Source organism: Nyctereutes procyonoides, unplaced genomic scaffold (genome assembly GCF_905146905.1).
Source record: "Nyctereutes procyonoides isolate TBG_1078 unplaced genomic scaffold, NYPRO_anot_genome, whole genome shotgun sequence".
In the NCBI taxonomy this organism is placed as follows: Eukaryota; Metazoa; Chordata; class Mammalia; order Carnivora; family Canidae; genus Nyctereutes; species Nyctereutes procyonoides.
This window is the reverse complement of record NW_026575047.1, coordinates 60,394,487-60,412,998: the sequence shown is the minus strand read 5'-3', so window position 1 is coordinate 60,412,998 and position 18,512 is coordinate 60,394,487. Positions and strand designations below refer to the sequence as shown.

Genomic DNA, 18,512 nt, shown 5'->3' with positions numbered 1-18,512 from the left:
GAGCTCCTCTCTGACACCTCCTGACTATCTCTGTGTCTAAGCTTCACTCCCTTCCATTTAACCCCAACAGGGTCACCAGAGTGACTACAGTAAACCAGCAATTCCCTCCACCAGTTGTGTTCAGTCTCCTTATTGGTGCCTCATAACAGATGGGCTGAGCTTCTCATAAGAGGGCAAGCTTTTACTACCTAGCTCATTTCCCAACCCCATTTCTAGTTACATGTACCCATATAGACACATCATGTTCTCTCTCCTACCACACTTTACATTTCAGGGATTTAGAATATTTCTGGTTTGCCAAAGAGCTGTATACTCTCCCTGCTTCACAGCTTCCTCCAGTTATGAGCTCTTCCATTTGCATGGCCTGGCAGTGGCCTGTTCTACGTAGTCCTGCTTGGCCTGGATTGGTGCAGCACCCTGACCCTGTGTCTGCTCTGGGATTTGCTCTGGGCTATGAGCCTGTAGAAGGGAAGGGATTGACTTTTCTTTCACGTGCTTGGCCTGGTGACTGTCAAGGTATCCAGTAAGTGCCTACTAAGTACTTAGTGGATGCACATGTAATAGACTTACAAGCTAAAAAAAATTCTAACTAGTGCCTATGACATGGAATGAATTGCCTAATTTATAAGTCACACGCTGTGCTTGCCATCTCTGGTTGTAAGGCTGCCTCCCCATCTGTATTACACTTAAACCTTCCATGGTCTGCATCCTTGTTTCATCACTTGATGCCTCTGTAATTGTGGGAGTGTTACATCATTTCCCAGTCCACTGAGAGAACTACTCTGAGGATTTAATGAGTAAGGGCACTTAAGTGCCCATGTGGTGCCTGGTGCAAGGACATTTCCATGTACATTTATTTGTTGCTTTCAGTTGAGAGTCACATTCAAACCAATGTTAGGAAACAGTGGATGAAGCAGTGTGTATATTATATACTTTTGCTTTAGAAACAGACCCCATTCCTGTCAATAGACTTGCACACACACTCTCCAGGGCAAGGAGAGCAGTCTGCCTCCACTGCCCTCAGCAGAGTCTTATCTTCTGAGCCTGTTGCCTGAATTTTATCAGAATTAAGCACCCAAGGCATCCTGGGTGGCTCAGCGATTTAGCACCGCCTTCAGCCCAGGGCCTGATCCTTGAGACCCCAGGGTCGAGTCCCACATCAGGCTCCCTATGTGGAGCCTGCTTCTCTCTCTGCCAGTGTCTCTGCATCTCTCTCTCTCTGTGTGTCTCTCATGAATAAATAAATAAAATCTTTAAAAAATTAAGCACCCAGCCAGCATATTACCATTATATCTTCTTCCCTGACTTCATCTTTTTCCTAAATAACTTACTACATCTAAGTATCTCTTCTCTTTCATAGCTAAACCCATTATTTAAAAACTTTGCTCCTCTTCTAAAACCAAATTCCTATTCTGGAATATATGCTAGAAAACCTTTATTGAAATATTTGCATTCCTTTTATGAAATGAGTCTTCTTTGAAATTGCTGTGAATGTTAAAATGCTAATGGTTTTTAAAGAGTATTTTTATTTGAGCATAGTACTTTCACAAACTAAAGCTGAAATCTCTTTTTCTAGTCTGTCTATATCTTATGAAAATGTCGACACAACTAAGAAGAAACTCCCTGTTCATATCTTAGATGGTCTGACCCTGAGCTATAAGGTATGTGCTGATACACTTTATAAGAACATTGTTTTCTGTTGAAATTACAACATGCAAGTAATAGATTACTTTCTACTCTAATTTTTTGTTTTTGTTTTCATAGATCCCATGGCCTGTGGATATTGTTATAAGTTTGGAATGTCAAAAAATTTATAATCAGGTGTTCCTTCTCTTATTGCAAATAAAGTGGGCAAAATATAGTCTGGATGTTTTACTATTTGGTGGTAAGATTTGTTTTCAACAGATAAGTCATAATTGAATTTTAACCCTGAAATAAAGAAGGGGGTGATCTTTGGTCATTTTTTATGTATACATAAGTGCCCAAATCACAAGTATTTACAGCAACAGTTTTATAGATGTCAAGATTAACTTCCCTGAATGAAATACCAGAGAATTATACTGCAATCCATCTGAATTATAACAGCTTGATTAGGAATTTAGCTAGAATTGGGATGAGAACTGGGTGTTATTCTATATGTTGGCAAATTGAACACCAATAAATTTAAAAAAAAAGGAATTTAGCTAGAATAAATACTCTTTAATTATACAAAAATCTTTAAAATGACCAGATATTGGGACTTTGCATTTACATTTTAATGACAGTGGTAATCAGGATGATAAAGGGAACTTTTCACTGTCTTACCTACCTTCCAGAGACACTAGTGTGCCTCCTGTAGAGTGCCCTTTGCAGGTGACCATATCAGAAGTCCCATCCCTGTGCAATGGCACAGGTGGGCCTTGAGTAGATGTTCTTCCCACCTTCTCTGCTCTTTCAATCCTATATAGAACTGGCAAGTACTGCTGGAAAACCACAACTTAGAGAAGGACTTCTATGTGAACAAGATACAACTCGGTTTGCACCACAAAAGGAGCCAGTAAGACAGCAAATTCATCGTATGTTCCTCTTGAGAGTGAAGCTCATGCACTTTGTGAACAGCTTACACAACTACATCATGACCAGGGTTTGTGCCTGGACTACTCGTGATATATTTATAAGAGCCCAGAGAATACTTGTAGACTATAAGTACGAAAATAGCACATATAAAATATTTGATCATAAAATAACAAGGCAGTGGGGGGAAATGTTTTTTTTAAACATGCCACAACATGTGTAACCAGACTCCTGTCCATGTTGTCCGGTAGCCTCTTGGGACAGGTATATCCAGAGCTCCTCTTTTGTAATTATCTTCAGAACTTGAAATATATAGCCTTTTAAGCTTTATCAGTGGTGACAGATCTGTCCCTGGAAAATGGCTTCAAATTTTAGTAACAGCCAAAAATCTGTCAGGCTAGTATGGTGTGTAAAGAGGAAGATGCAGCCAGATTATGTATTTTTTCTTTAAAAAAAGAAGCAACTGATTATGAAGTAAATGAAGCTGCTTTTCTTTCTTCCTTTTTTTTCCCAAGATTTTTAATTTATTTATTCATGAGAGACAGAAAGAGAGGGGCAGAGATATAGGGTAAGGGAGAAGCAGGTTCCCTGTGGGGAGCCTGATGTAGGATTCGATCCCAGGATCCCGGGATCATGACCTGAGCCAAAGGCAGACTTTTCAACCACTAAGCCACCCAGTTCCCCCTGAAACTGCTTTCCTTATACATCTTAAAAACAGGTCTAGAGGAAGTTTGGAATAGGAGTTCAGATATTGGAACAATAGCAGTATTTTGGAAGACAGTACTTATTTGGGATTTAAAATGGCTGCTTTAAAAAAAAAACTCATTTGAACATAAGTTCTGAAAATTCAATTTATTTGGAAGAAGTGAGGCTTTGAAGCCTGTGTTTTAGACATGATGCATATGGCAGAGGTGCTTTCTGCTTACCATGTATTGGCCTTCAGAGGCAGCCTTAAACCCTTAATTACTGAGAGTAAATGGTAGGAGTTTTTAAGTTTTTACTTGTTTCTTGTTTTCTCGTTAAACATCTATCTTCCTTTTAAAGAAAGATCATTATAAAAACAGTGGAACTTAAAAAAACACGTAAGTTGGGGATCCCTGGGTGGCGCAGCGGTTTGGCGCCTGCCTTTGACCCAGGGCGCGATCCTGGAGACCCGAGATCGAATCCCACGTTGGGCTCCCGGTGCATGGAGCTTGCTTCTCCCTCTGCCTATGTTTCTGCCTCCCTCTGTCTCTCTGTGTGACTATCATATATAAATAAAAATTTAAAAAAAACACATAAGTTTAATTTACCTGATAATTGTTTTTTAAAAATCAATGCATTTTGTATGTGGTTTGATGTACTTGCCCCTGGCCACCAGGAGCAACCTGTTAGTACAAACTAAGGCATCCATTTACTGTACAAGTGGATTTCCTAAAGAACTGACCTCCACCATTATTCTAGGATAAGAATGCCAGCCTTTAAAGAAGGTACTTCGGAGCACCTGCGTGGCTCAGTGTTTGAACTGAATTTGGCTCAGGTCGTGAACCCAGGGTTCTGGGATGGAGTCCCACATTGGGCTCCCCACAGGGAGCCTGCTTCTCCCTCTGCCTATGTCTCTGCCTCTCTCTCTGTGTCTCTCACAAATTAATAAATAAAATCTTTTTTAAAAAAGGTACTTTGTAAATTTTACAGATGTAACTATTGAAGAAAATTTGAGAGGAGTAGAAGAGGTTGATAAACAGTTTTGTGTCTAGCACACAAGTCCTCAAAGAAGTCTGCTGATTAAACTTCATCTTTCTCTTCAAGATTCTTCACAGTACAGGACTGGAGTTTCAGCATCAAGTTGAAGAAGCCAAGGATTTAGATCAGTTGATTAAGATTCACTATAGATACTTGTCAACCATCCATGATCGATGTTTGCTAAGAGAAAAGGTATGTGAGATGTCATCTGCAGATTTGGCCACTGAGGCAGGAGTGAAGCTGGCCAAGGGAATTTGTCTATCTGCTTCAGAATTTAACACTTACTAAGTCTCTGTTCTGCAGAGTTTCAAATTTGTTACAAATTTGTGCCATATTACTAGAAATTGTGTCTGAGAGAAGCAGATGAGAACTACATTGTGATCATCTGCACACTCCGCTTGTATTCAATTGGAAAATTCTGTCTGCAGTTGTGGAATGATACAGTGCTTTAGTCAGGAAGTGCATCCAGCTAGCAAGAATATATGGGATAAGTCCATTGGATTACTTGCTCCCTTTTGTGGATGAATTTAAATGCCATCCCAGGAAATAGTCTCTTGCTCTATTGGTCAGCTCTGTTGCTAATATTCCCTGTATCTGATTCCAAGTGCACTTATTCATAGTCTGGCACCCTTCCATATTATACTGAAGGCTGTCATTGCACTGATGAGCTTTTTCTGTGACTCATGTAGATTAAATGAAAGTGTTGGTGTCCATGTCCAAACATAGTTATAGAGCCTGTATTTTGTCTGTGGTTTTCATCTCCAGGTCAGTTTTGTGAAAGAAGCCATCATGAAGGTATTGAATTTGGCTCTCATGTTTGCAGATGGTTGGCAAGCAGGTCTGGGGACGTGGCAGTAAGTAGCTTGTGGAACCTCTGCATTGTGACTATTTCAGCTTTCATTTTAAAACAGGCTTTATGATAACTGCTTGTCTATGAGGGCTCACTGAAGATTGGGGTCACAAACCTTTAGATCTGGGGCTAGAGACTGGGGCCTGGCCATTTTCATTCTCCTCATCAGGGCTGAAAGCCTTCAGGGAGCAAAACAGCGCCACCCGGTGGCGTCTGGAGCCCCTAACCCTGATCTCAGCCCACTGACAAGGGAGGTAGAATTCCACCACCATAAGGGCACCTCAACATCAGCACAGCAGGTGCCTCCACCAGAGAAGCAGCAGAAACAAGCAGTTAACACTGAGTCCACCAACCATAGAGATCTACAAAATTCAGCTCTTGGAGAAATCACTATATAGCATTGGTGATTTTTTTTTTTTATTTAGTCTTTCTGTTTTTTTACAGCTATTTTCGTATTTTTTCAATTCTTTTTTTATATATACATTATATATGTATATATTTTTTATCTTTGCTTTCCATTCATTGTATATTTTACTTTATTTTCATATACAAACATTTTTGTTTCTTATGTTGGGATCTAGTTTCTTTTCATTTTGTTTTTTTTAAAGATTTTATTTATTTATTCATGAAAGACACAGAGAGAAAGAGATGCAGAGACATAGGCAGAGGGAGAAGCAGGCTCCATGCAGGGAGCCTGATGTGGGACTCGATCCCGGGTCTCCAGGATCACACCCTGGGCTGAAGGCGGCGCTAAACCGCTGAGCCACCCGGGCTGCCCGGGATCTAGTTTCTTTTAACAAGCAGACCAAAATAATCCCAGGAGATAGTATTTTGTTTTGTTCAGTTTGTGTCTGGTTTGATGATTTTTTTTTTCTTATTTTGCCTTCTTTTTGTTTTCTTCTGGTTTGTTATTTTTCTTGTTGTTTTTCTGGTATTGTGTTTTCTTCTTTTCTGCACATAATGATCAAATGGAGAAATTCACCACAAAAGAAAGAACAGGGGATACCACTCACTACCAGGGATTTAATCAATATGAATATAAGCATAGGATAACTGGGGATCCCTGGGTGGCGCAGTGGTTTAGCGCCTGCCTTTGGCCCAGGGCGCGATCTTGGAGACCCAGGATCGAATCCCACGTCGGGCTCCTGGTGCATGGAGCCTGCTTCTCCCTCTGCCTATGTCTCTGCCTCTCTCTCTCTCTCTCTCTCTGTGACTATCATAAATAAATAAAAATTTAAAAAAATATATAAAAAAAATTTAAAAAAAGCATAGGATAACTGAACTAGAATTTAAAATGATTATAAAGATACCAGCAGGGCTTGAAGAACTATAGAAGATATTCAAGAATCCTGTATGGAGAAATAAAAGTGAAAATCTAACAGCCCAACTTAAAATGCTATTACTGAAATGCAGTAAAAAATAGAGCTCTAACAGCAAGGATGAATGAGCCAGAGAAGTCAGTGACATAGAAGACAAAATGATGGAGAATAAAGATGAAAAGAAGAGAGAAAGCTACTGGATCATGAAGGGAGACTTTGAGAACTCAGCAATTCCATAAAGCAACATAACATCCAGATAATAGGGGTCCCAGAAGATGAAGGGGGGGGGGACAGAAGGTATATTTGAACAAATTCTAGCTAAGAACTTCCCTAATCCAGGAAGCACAGAGGAACTCCCCCCCCCCCTTAAGTAAAATTAGGTCAGATGTCAAATACTTCAACGTAAAATAGTGAGCTTGCAACTTTCAGAGATAAAGATAAAAATGCTGAAAGCCATTTGGGACAAGAGGTCCTTAATCTACAAGGGTAAACACATAAGGCTGGCAACAGACCTGGTCAAAGACCTAGCAGTCTAGAAAGGACTGTCGTGATATATTCAGGGTTCTAAATGGGAAAACTATGCAGCTAAGAATACTTCATCCATCAAGGTTTGTCATTCAGAATAGAAGGAGAGATAAAGAGTTTTCAGGAAGGGGGCACCAGGGTGGTTCAGTTGGTTAAGCATCTACCTTCAATTCAACCATAATATTGGGGTCCTAGGATTGAGCTCCACATGAGGCTCTGCTCAGCAGGGAGCCTTTTCTCCCTCCCCCTCTGCCTGCCACTTCACCTACTTGTGCTCGTTCTCTCTTTTTCTGTCAAATGTATAAAACTTTTTAAAAAAGTTTAAAGAACAAACAAAAGTAATTTGTGAACACTAAACTGGCCCTGGAAGAAATATTAAAGGGAATCCTTTGAGCAGAGAGCCCCAAAGTAACAAAGACCAGAAAAGAACAGAGACAATCTACAGGAACAGTGACTTTACAGGTAATACAGTGGCATTAAGTTCAAATCTTTCCGTAATTATTCTGAATGTAAATGAATTAAATGTTTCAATGAAAAGACATGGTATCAGAATGGATAAAAAAATGAGACTCATCAATATGCTGCTTATAAGAGAAACTTATTGTAGACCCAAAGATACCTCCTGATTTAAAGTATGAAGATGGAGAACCATTTATCATGCCAGTGGACATAAAAAAAAAAAAGAGAAGTGAAGTAACCATCCTTTTATCAAACAAACTAGATTTTAAACCAAAGACTTCAATAAAAGAATTGGTATACTATATATCATAATTAAAGGGTCTATCCAATAAGATCTAACAATTGTAAATATTTATGCCCCTAACTATGGAGCAGACAATTATATAAACAGTATACTGTTAATAATAACAGTATTAAAGAACACATTGATAGTACAATAATAGTAGGGGACTTTAACACCCTGCTTACAGCAATGGACAGATCATCTAAGATCAACAAGAAAATAGGGGCTTTGAAATGACACACTGGACCAGATGGATTTCAGTTTATATCCAGAGCATTTCATCATGAGGCAAAAGAATACACATTCTACTCAAGTACACATGGAACATTCTCCAGAATACATCACATACTGGGTCACAAACTAAAATATCAACTGGTACCAAAAGATTAAGATTATACTATGCCTATTTTCAGACCACTTTAAAACGTGAACTCCATCACAAGAGAAAATTTGGAAGCGACACAAATACATGGAGGATAAGGGGCATTGCTACTAAGAAAGAACTGGGTCAACCAGGAAATTAAATAATTTTTTTTTTTAAAACATGGAAGAAAACGAAAACATACTTCAAAACTTTTGGGATGCAACAAAGATAATTATAACAGGAAAGTATATAGCAAGACAGTACTCAAGAATCAAGAAAAGTCTCAAATACACAACCTAAACTTAGACCTAAAGGAACTGGAGAAAGCACAGCAAATAAAGCGTAAATCCAGCAGAAGAGAATAAAGATTAGAGCAGAAATCAATGATCTATAGATTTTTTTAAAAAAACCATATTAGAACACATCAGCGAAACTAGGAGCTGGTTCTTTGAATTAATATTGATAAACACCTAACCAGATTATCAAAAGAGAAAGAGAAAGGACCCAAATTAATAAAATCGTGAATGAAAGAGGAGAAATCTTAACCAACACTGAAAATACAAGCAATTATAAGAGAATATTATGAGCAACTATATGCCAACATATTGGGCAATCTGGAAGAAATGGATGCATTCCTAGAAACATATAAACTACCAAAACTGAAACGGAAAGAAATAGAAAACTGAACAGATCCACAACCAGGAAAGAAATTGAAGTAGTAATCAAAAATCTCCCAACAAACAAGAGTCTAACAAATAAGAGGTAAGCCTCCCAGCAGAATTCTACCAAACATTTAAAGAAGAATTAATACATATTCTGAAGCTATTTCAGAAATTAAAAATGAAAACTTCCAATCTTGTAAAAATTCTCAACAAGATACTAGCCAATAGGATCAACAATACATTAAGAAGATTATACATCATGACCAAGTAGGATTTATACCCGGGACACAAGGCTGGTTCAACACCCGTAAAACAATCAATGTAATTCATCATATCAGCAAGAGAAAAACCAAGAACCATATGATCCTCTCATTAGATGCAGAGAAAGCATTTGACAAAATACAGCATCCATTCCTGATGAAAACTCTTCAGAGTGTAGGGATAGAGGGAACATTCCTCAACATCTTAATGCCATCTACGAAAAGCCCACAGCAAATATCATTCTCAATGGGGAAGCACTGGGAGCCTTTCCCCTAAGATCAGGAACAAGACAGGGATGTCCACTCTCACCCCTGCTATTCAACATAGTATTAGAAGTCCTAGCTTCTGCAGCAATCAGGCAACAAAAAGAAATGAAAGGCATTAAAATTGGCAAAGAAGTCAAACTCTCCCTCTTCGCCGATGACATGATACTCTACATAGAAAACCCAAGACTCCGCCCCCAGATTGCTAGAAGTCATAAAGCAATTTGGCAGTGTGGCAAGATACAAAACCAATGCCCAGAAGTCAGTGGCATTTCTATACACTAACAATGAGACTGAAGAAAGAGAAATTAAGGAGTCAGTCCCATTTACAATTGCACCCAAAAGCATAAGATACCTAGGAATAAACTTAACCAAAGAGGTAAAGGATCTATACCCTAAAAACTAGAACACTTCTGAAAGAAATTGAGGAAGACAAAGAGATGGAAAAATATTCCATGCTCATGGATTGGCAGAATTAATATTGTGAAAATGTCAATGTTACCAAGGGCAATTTACACATTTCATGCAATCCCTATCAAAATACCGTGGACTTTCTTCAGAGAGTTAGAACAAATTATTTTAAGATTTGTGTGGAATCAGAAAAGACCCCAATAGCCAGGGGAATTTTAAAAAAGAAAACCATAGCTGGGAGCAAGCATCACAATGCCAGATTCCAGGTTGTACTACAAAGCTGTGGTCATCAAGACAGTGTGGTACTGGCACAAAAACAGACACATAGATCAATGGAACAGAATAGAGAACCCAGAAGTGGACTCTCAACTTTATGGTCAACTAATATTTGATAAAGGAGGAAAGACGATCCACTGGAAGAAAGACAGCCTCTTCAATAAATGGTGCTGGGAAAATTGGACATCCACATGCAGAAGAATGAAACTAGACCACTCTCTTGCACCATACACAAAGATAAACTCAAAATGGATGAAAGATCTAAATGTGAGACAAAATTCCATCAACATCCTAGAGGAGAACACAGGCAACACCCTTTTTGAACTCAGCCACAGTAACTTCTTGCAAGGTAAATCCATGAAGGCAAAAGAAACAAAAGCAAAAATGAACTATTGGGACTTCATCAAGATAAGAAGCTTTTGTACAGCAAAGGATACAGTCAACAAAACTCAAAGCCAACCTACAGAATGGGAGAACATATTTGCAAATGACGTATCAGATAAAGGGCTAGTTTCCAAGATCCATAAAGAACTTATTAAACTCAACACCAAGGAAACAAACAATCCAATCATGAAATGGGCAAAAGACATGAAGAGAAATCTCACAGAGGAAGACATAGACATGGCCAACATGCACATGAGAAAATGCTCTGCATCACTTGCCATCAGGGAAATACAAATCAAAACCACAATGAGGTACCACCTCACACGAGTGAGAATGGGGAAAATTAACAAGGCAGGAAACCACAACTGTTGGAGAGGATGCGGAGAAAGGGGAACCCTCTTACACTGTTGGTGGGAATGTGAACTGGTGCAGCCACTCTGGAAAACTGTGTGCAGGTTCCTCAAAGAGTTAAAAATAGACCTGCCCTACGACCCAGCAATTGCACTGCTGGGGATTTACCCCAAAGATACACATGCAATGAAACGCCGGGATGCCTGCACCCCGATGTTTCTAGCAGCCATGTCCACAATAGCCGAAATGTGGACGGAGCCTCGGCGTCCATCGAAAGATGAATGGATAAAGAAGATGTGGTCTATGTATACAATGGAATATTACTCAGCCATTAGAAATGACAAATACCCACCATTTGCTTCAACGTGGATAGAACTAGAGGGTATTATGCTGAGTGAAATAAGTCAATCGGAGAAGGACAAACATTATATGGTCTCATTCATTTGGGGAATATAAGTAATAGTGCAAGGGAATAGAAGGGAAGGGAGAAGAATGTGTGGGAAATATCAGAAAGGGAGACAGAACATAAAGACTCCTAACTCTGGGAAACGACTAGGGGTGGTGGAAGGGGAGGAGGACGGGGGTGGGGTGAATGGGTGACAAGCACTGAGGGGGGCACTTGACGGGATGAGCACTGGGTGTTATTCTGTATGTTGGCAAATTGAACACCAATAAAATAACTTATTATTTTAAAATAAACTTATTTATTATTAAATAAACTTATTATTAAAAAGTAAATAAGGAATTTAAAAAAAGGAATATTACTCAGCCATTAGAAATGATAAATACCCACCATTTGCTTCAACATGGATGGAACTGGAGGTTATTAAGTGAAATACTTATTTCACTGAGTGAAATAAGTCAATCAGAGATGACTTATATGGTCTCATTCATTTAGGGAATATAAAAAATAGAAGGGAATAAAGGGGATAGGAGAGAAAGAGTGGGGATTATCAGTGAGGGTGACAGAACATGAGAGACACCTAACTCTGGGAAATGAACAAGGGATGGTGAAAAGGGAGGTGGGCGGAGCATTGGGGTGACTGGTGACCGGCACTAAGGGGTACACTTGATGGGATGAGCACTCGGTGTTATGCTATATGTTGGCAAATTGAACTCCAATAAAAAAATAAATAAGAGGATGGGATCTTTCTGCTAATATGTACTCGTGGACTTAGAATGAAAATTCAGGGCTTTGTTAGCAAAATAAGCTTAAATTGACATCAATTAAAATATAAATACAATCTAATTAAAAGATAAAATTGGTCTACTTTATACCTTTACAAAATAACTGTTAAATTCCGTATGTTTCTGTATTGTAGTGGACTAAACCCTCTGAGTCTAAATAAAGATTCATCCTTTTTTAAACAAATAGGGGATCCCTGAGTGGCTCAGCAGTTTAGTGCCTGCCTTTGGCCCAGGGCACAATCCTGGAATCCCGGGACCCACGTTGGGCTCCCGGCATGGAGCCTGCTTTTCCTCCTCCTGTGTCTCTGCCTCTCTCTCTCTATGTCTATCATAAATAAATATGTAAATAAATCTTTTTTAAAAATAAATAATAAAATTCATAATTGCAGCAAAAATAAAAGTCTTACTTGCTTTGTTATGACTGTCTCAAAGTGTGTAAAGCACCTTTTTCTCTCTGTATCACTGTGAGGTAAAGGAGAAAATAATAACACTGCTGCATATGCTTGTCTAAAATTGAACTGTTTCAATTTCTTCAAAAGTAAATTGTTAGAAAAATAACAGGAGTTAGGAGGGCTTAAGAAGCATTATTTGCCATTTTAGTTTATGGAAGTTAACTTACAGACTTAAAGCAAATGAATGAAAAATTTCAAAAGCAACTTGAAATTTGAGTACTGACTGGTTTTTTGATTATATTAAAACGTATATAATATATATAAAATATAAAATTATATTAAAATATTAAGGATTTTCAAGCAAATGATATTGTGTCTATGTTTGAAAAAGGGTTTTATCTTTAATGTATACACACTGAAATACTTACATCAGAATGCTGTCATGCCTCAAATTTGCTTCTAAGTGTGGTAGGGCTGGCTGTGCATAGAACTCCTAGGTGGTACATGCCTGCTGAAGCTGGATGTGGATGTCCAAATGTCCTCTGGGCTCTCTTTCTATGTATGTTGCATATTGCCCATAATAAATTTTTATTATTTAATTTAAGGATTTTATTCTTTATGATTTATTTTATTTAAATTCAATTAGTTAACATATAGTGTATTATTAGTTTCAGTGGTAGAATTTAGTGATTCATTATCCTCTATAACACTCAGTGCTCATTACATCACATGCCCTCCTTAATGCCCAGCACCCAGTTACCCCATCCCCCCCCCAGCATCCCTCAGTTTGTCTCTTAATGGTTTGTCTCCCTCTCTGATTGTCTTATTTTTCCCTCCCGTTTTTTTTAATAATTTTAAAATGTAGGGTTTTATATCTTTAATGTAGTCTTTGTTTCAGAAGAAGATATGTAAATGAAAATAAAGAAATGTGTAATAGGAAAGGGAACATCCCCAGTCATTTCAGCTTCAGAACTCAGTACCACCTAAAAGGAAGTTTTATGTCTTAATGACTTTTTCTTCAAACATTTGGAAAGCTTGTATTTTAAGGTTGGGCAGGAAATTTTGTATTTCTTTAGACTTTGGCAATTAAACTGAAGTAGATCTGGAATTCCTCTAAAGATATTTTGTAACCTACTCATTAACCCTTTATATACTTAAATTGAAATTTACTTTCTTTCCTAGAATGGAATCTATAGAGAAAATGGAGTCTGATTTTAAAAACTGCCATATGTTTCTTGTAACCATTTTAAACAAAGCTGTCTGTAGAGGATCCTTTCCCCATTGTGAGTATACCATGTTAAATTATTACTGCTTTTGTATTTTCTTATAGCTAAGTCTGCATGTTATTATTTTGGTACTAATCTCATGAAGAATTAGAAATTTCTATCTATTCAAACTTGGAAAGTCCCTCAGCAGTTGTGCCATGCTTTGACTTATTTTTTCAGAATTACAACGTGGTAAGTGAATATCAGATGCTTTTAATTTTTTTTAAAGGTTTAGAACTATTATTAAGTAAACCAGAATAGATCTCAGTCATACCCTACTATTATGTGTAGTACGTTTCATCTGTAGAAACAGGACTAAGTAGTATCTTTGCACAGCTTTTTTTTTTTTCCCAGAAACGTATGGGTTTAATCTCTTCTCTTTTTATGTGTATTCTAATTGTGATGTACTAATTAAGAGTAGCTGAACATTTTTAAAAACACGTGTTAGAGCAAACATTAACCTATTTGTCCATTTTGCATTGGGTGATTGTTTCACAAAGAGGATCCATTCATAGGTTAGAACATAGCATTTTGTTATGAACTGACTCCAGATTCTATGACACAGGAGACAATCATGATTTGTTCAGTGAAATGCAAGATGTTTTGTTTTCAGCATTAAAATCCTAAAAATGAAGTAAACCTTACTTTTTCAATTTGTATTTATTAATAAGCCTTATTTTCAAATATTTAAACCTATTTTGTAACCTTATTTTTATTATTTCCACAGTGGAATCTCTTGCACTGTCACTCATGGCTGGAATGGAACAAAGTTAAATATCTTTAATGTAGTAAATACCTAAGATTGATCTTTATACAAATATAATTCCACCGCATGCAGCTGAGGAATCAGAATCTCTGTTCTGATTCATTTTAAAAACTATTCTCTACTGTCTAGACAAGTACATTTGCAGATGTTTTCTTTGGAAATTATTGGATAGTATACAAGGTTATGTATATAAAATTTTATCAATAAAGCAAAGTGTATATAAGCTGTTTATACTTATATATTTCCTACTGTAAGATACATTTTTGGTATCTTACCTTTAAATGTGAATTATGTCATTTGCAGTTACTGCTATTAAAAAGAGGACATTTTAAAATCTTCTATTCTCTCTTTGCTTGGTTGCAAAAATTCTTACATAGTTTTTCTTTGTTTCTGTTTTTATTTTTTTTTACGTCTTATTTAAATTCAAGTTAGTTAACATATAGTGTATTACTAGTCTCAGAAGTAGAATTTAGAACTATTATTAAGTAAAGTAGATGGCAGAATAGATCTCAGTCATACCCTACTATTATGTGTAGCTTTTGTAACTCTTCCTTATCAGAGGTAGACTTTTTTAGCAATTTCAAAAGCTTCCAGGAAAGTGCAGGTGTAACAGTTCAAAATACCATATGAGGCAGACAGACGTTTTATGGGCTAAATCAAAGGGAGAAGGTAGCTGTTTCATCTGTAGAAACAGAGGACTAAGTAGTATCACTTGCTTGTAACACCCAGGGCTCATTCCATCATGTGCCCTCCTCAATACCTATCATGCTCTTATCCAACCCCCTCACCTACTTCCCCTCCAGCAACCCTCAGTTTGTTCCCTATAGTTAAGAGTCTCTTATGGTTTGCCTCCCTCTCTGTTTCCCTCTTATTTATTTTTCCTTCCCTTCCCCTATGTTCATTGCTTTTGTTTCTTAAATTCCACAAGTGAAATCTTACAGTATTTGTCTTTCTTTGACTGACTTCACTCAGCATAATATCCTCTAGTTCTATCCGCATTGGTGCAAATAGCAAGATGCCATTCTTTTTGATGGCTGAGTAATATTCCAGTATGTGTGTGTGTGTGTGTGTGCGCGTGCACACACACACACACGCCATGTTTTTATACATTTGGCTGCGCCAGTTTGCATTCCCACCAGAAGTGTAAGAGGGTTCCCCTTTCTCCACATCCTTGCCAACACATGTAGTTTCCTGAGTTGTTGATTTTACCCATTCTGACCAGCTTTTAGTTTTATTGATCAGTTCTACTGGTTTTTATTGTTGTTTCTATATCTTTTTTTCCAAACATTTATGTATTTGAGAAAGAAAGTACAGTGGGGAGGAGCAGAGAGAGAGAAAGAGAGTCTTAAGCTGACTCTGCACTGAGCATGGAGCTTGATGTAGGGCTCAATCTCAAGACCCTGAGATCAGGACCTTAGCCTAAAACAAGAGTTTTGGCTTAACTGTGCCACCCATGCACTCCTCTATACCATTTCTTTCTGCTCTATATTCTCTTCTGCTGGCTTTATGCTTTATATGCTGGTCCTTTTCTAGGATTAGGTTGTATATTTGAGACCTTCCTTGCTTTTTGAGAAAGGCCTGTATTACAGTGTACTTACCTCTTAAGGCTGCTTTTACTGTCTTTGTTTTAAAATGTAGTTTGAAAAAAAAAAATAAAATGTAGTTTGTCTGATGTAAGCATGGCTACCCTGGCTTTCTTTTGAGATCTGTTAGTATGTTAGTTGGTTCTTCATCCCCTCAGTTTCAATCTGGAGGTATCTTTAGATCGAAAATTAGTCTCTTCTACGCAGCATATCGATGGGTCTTGTTTTTTATCCATTTTGATACTTGTGTCTTTTGATTGGAGCATTTAGTCCATTTTACATTCAGAATGATTGTTGAATGATATGAATTCAGTGCTGATATACGGGGGTAAAGGAGGACAGTGGGCAGAATGGTGTTGCCCTGCTCCCTCTATCCCTGAGCAGGGAGTTCACACCCACCACTCCTGAGGAAGCTCTCACAGAAGAGCAAAGAGTCACCTCTCTTATGTCCCCAGCTTCCATCAGATCCCTGGCTTCACCCTCCCGGCATCCAAGCTGTCTGCCTGCCAGGTTGCACAACACTTCTGTATTTTATCTCAGGCATGGAGCTGGGTTTCAAAACTCCACCAACTTTAAAGATCCCTGAGGTGCAGACCCACATTGTTCTCTGGAGAAGGGTCTCCCCACACTTTTGCCATCTGCCGGTTTGTCCCAGAAATCAGTTGTGAAAGCACAGCCATTTGGGGTTTATGGTAAAGATCAGCAAATAGCACCATGGCTTGCTGCCCTCAGCCTTTGTTCCCATGCAAGGGAATAGCACAGCCAATGGTCCCCTTGGAGCAGTTGTACCCGCTCTCTGAAATGCCTTGAAGTGGGAAATTGAGTCCTGAGACCATGGTGCCTGCTCCCAAGCCTCCACCCTCCTTCCCACCCATAAGGAACAACCCTGGTAATGTCACAGACATCCAAAACTTTAGAGTTTGTGCTCTACTGCTTAATAGTACTTGTGGTAGTCACCCCTTTCCTTTTCCTCCCACAATGGTTTAAGGGAAGAGTTTTTCTTGTGCAGTGCCTTGCATGCTGATCACGGTTTCTCTCTGTCTCTCTCTCTCTCCAGTCTCCATGATCAGCCCCCCATCCCATTGCAGCACCTGTAGTTCTTTTCTCCCCCAAGTCAACTCTCCACAGCTCCTACGATTTTTGTTTTTTTCTACCCCTAGTGCAGTTTGGCTCTCTCACTCCTCAGATCAGTTTCTTGGGTGTTCAGGATGCCTGGGTGGCTCAGTGGTTGGGCCTCTGCCTTTGGATCAGGTCATGATCCCAGGGTCCTGGGATTGAGTCCTGCATTGGACTCCCTGCAGAGACCCTGCTTCTCCCTCTGCCTGTGTCTCTGCCTCTCTCTGTGTCTCTCATGAGTAAATAAATATAATCTTTATTTATTTTAAATAAAGAAATGATTTTATATTTACTCACGAGAGTAAATATAAAATGGGTGTTAAATGATTTTATATTTATCTAATTGTGTTCGAGAGATAAGGCAAGTCTAGGGCTCCCCACCGCACTCCTCCACCATCTTAACTCCTCTCTGCAAAGGGATTTTCTTTTCTAATATTTTTATTTATTCATGAGAGACCTAGGCAGAGGGAGAAGCAAGCTGTCTAAAATAAAGGAAATACACAAAGGATAGGGCTTCAGATAATCAAAATGCCATTTAGGATGTATTATGATAAACATGGACATTCCTATGTCTGATGGTGAAGATGACAAGGTGTAATTAATTTATTGATAATTATGCCCTTTTTATGATGTATTTGTTTCTATTTGTGCTCTTCACTGCACTGTGAGATCCTTGGGAACACGTCTGTATATGACCATGTTATGGTCAGCATCTGTCATGGGGCAAGGTGTACAGTAGGTGCTCAGTGTTTGTTGAATGAGTGAGTACCTAGCACAATGAAAAATAGATTATCTGTGTCATGAACCTATACATCTTCATATAAACCAGGATTGGAGTTCCATGTTGTATTCCAGCATATGAGAAGAGGTACAGTTATGCCCTTGTTTTTATATGTTGGCTTTTACAAGTCAGTCAGCTTCTTTGCATTGAATTAGGACATATGTTGACTTAAATTTAAATTAAGTTTTCCATTTACTGGCTTGTAAATTGACTTTCTCTTTTTATTTTTTTAAATTTTAATTTTAAGTAATCTCTACACCCAAAGTGGGACTCAAACTCAAAACCCTGAAATCAAGAGCCACATGCTGTACCAACTGAGCCAGATAGGCATCCATATTTCTATTTTTATTTTTATTTATTTTACTTTTTTTTTATTGGAGTTCAATTTGCCAACATACAGAATAACACGCAGTGCTCATCCCATCAAGTGCCCCCCTCAGTGCACATCACCCAGTCACCCCCACCCTCCACCTACCTCCCTTTCTACCACCCCTAGTTCGTTTCCCAGAGTTAGGAGTCTCTCATGTTCTGTCTCGATTCTGATATTTCCCACTCATTTTTTCTCCTTTCCTTTATTCCCTTTAACTATTTTTTATATTCCCCAAATGAATGAGACCATATAATGTTTGTCCTTCTCCGATTGACTTATTTCACTCAGCAAAATACACTCCAGTTCCATCCATGTCGAAGCAAATGGTGGATATTTGTCGTTTCTAATGGCTGAGTAATATTCCATTA

The 18,512-nt window shown here is 38.3% G+C and overlaps 1 protein-coding gene across 5 annotated transcripts in view; it reads left to right on the top strand.

Moving 5' to 3' along the window:
* TUBGCP5 (tubulin gamma complex associated protein 5) overlaps positions 1-14,630 on the top strand; it is a 54,552-nt gene extending 39,922 nt beyond the window's left edge. For 4 of the 5 annotated variants that reach the window (XM_055326089.1, XM_055326088.1, XM_055326086.1 and 1 more), the window contains exons 17-23: positions 1,577-1,661; positions 1,765-1,885; positions 2,448-2,623; positions 4,342-4,467; positions 5,041-5,129; positions 13,446-13,546; positions 14,256-14,630. In XM_055326089.1, the coding sequence (XP_055182064.1) occupies positions 1,577-1,661; positions 1,765-1,885; positions 2,448-2,623; positions 4,342-4,467; positions 5,041-5,129; positions 13,446-13,546; positions 14,256-14,302 (745 nt within the window). In that variant the 3' untranslated portion in view covers positions 14,303-14,630. The remainder of the gene's footprint in view (positions 1-1,576; positions 1,662-1,764; positions 1,886-2,447; positions 2,624-4,341; positions 4,468-5,040; positions 5,130-13,445; positions 13,547-14,255) is intronic. The other variant, XM_055326090.1, reaches the window with a different exon arrangement.
* Positions 14,631-18,512: the final 3,882 nt, after the last annotated feature.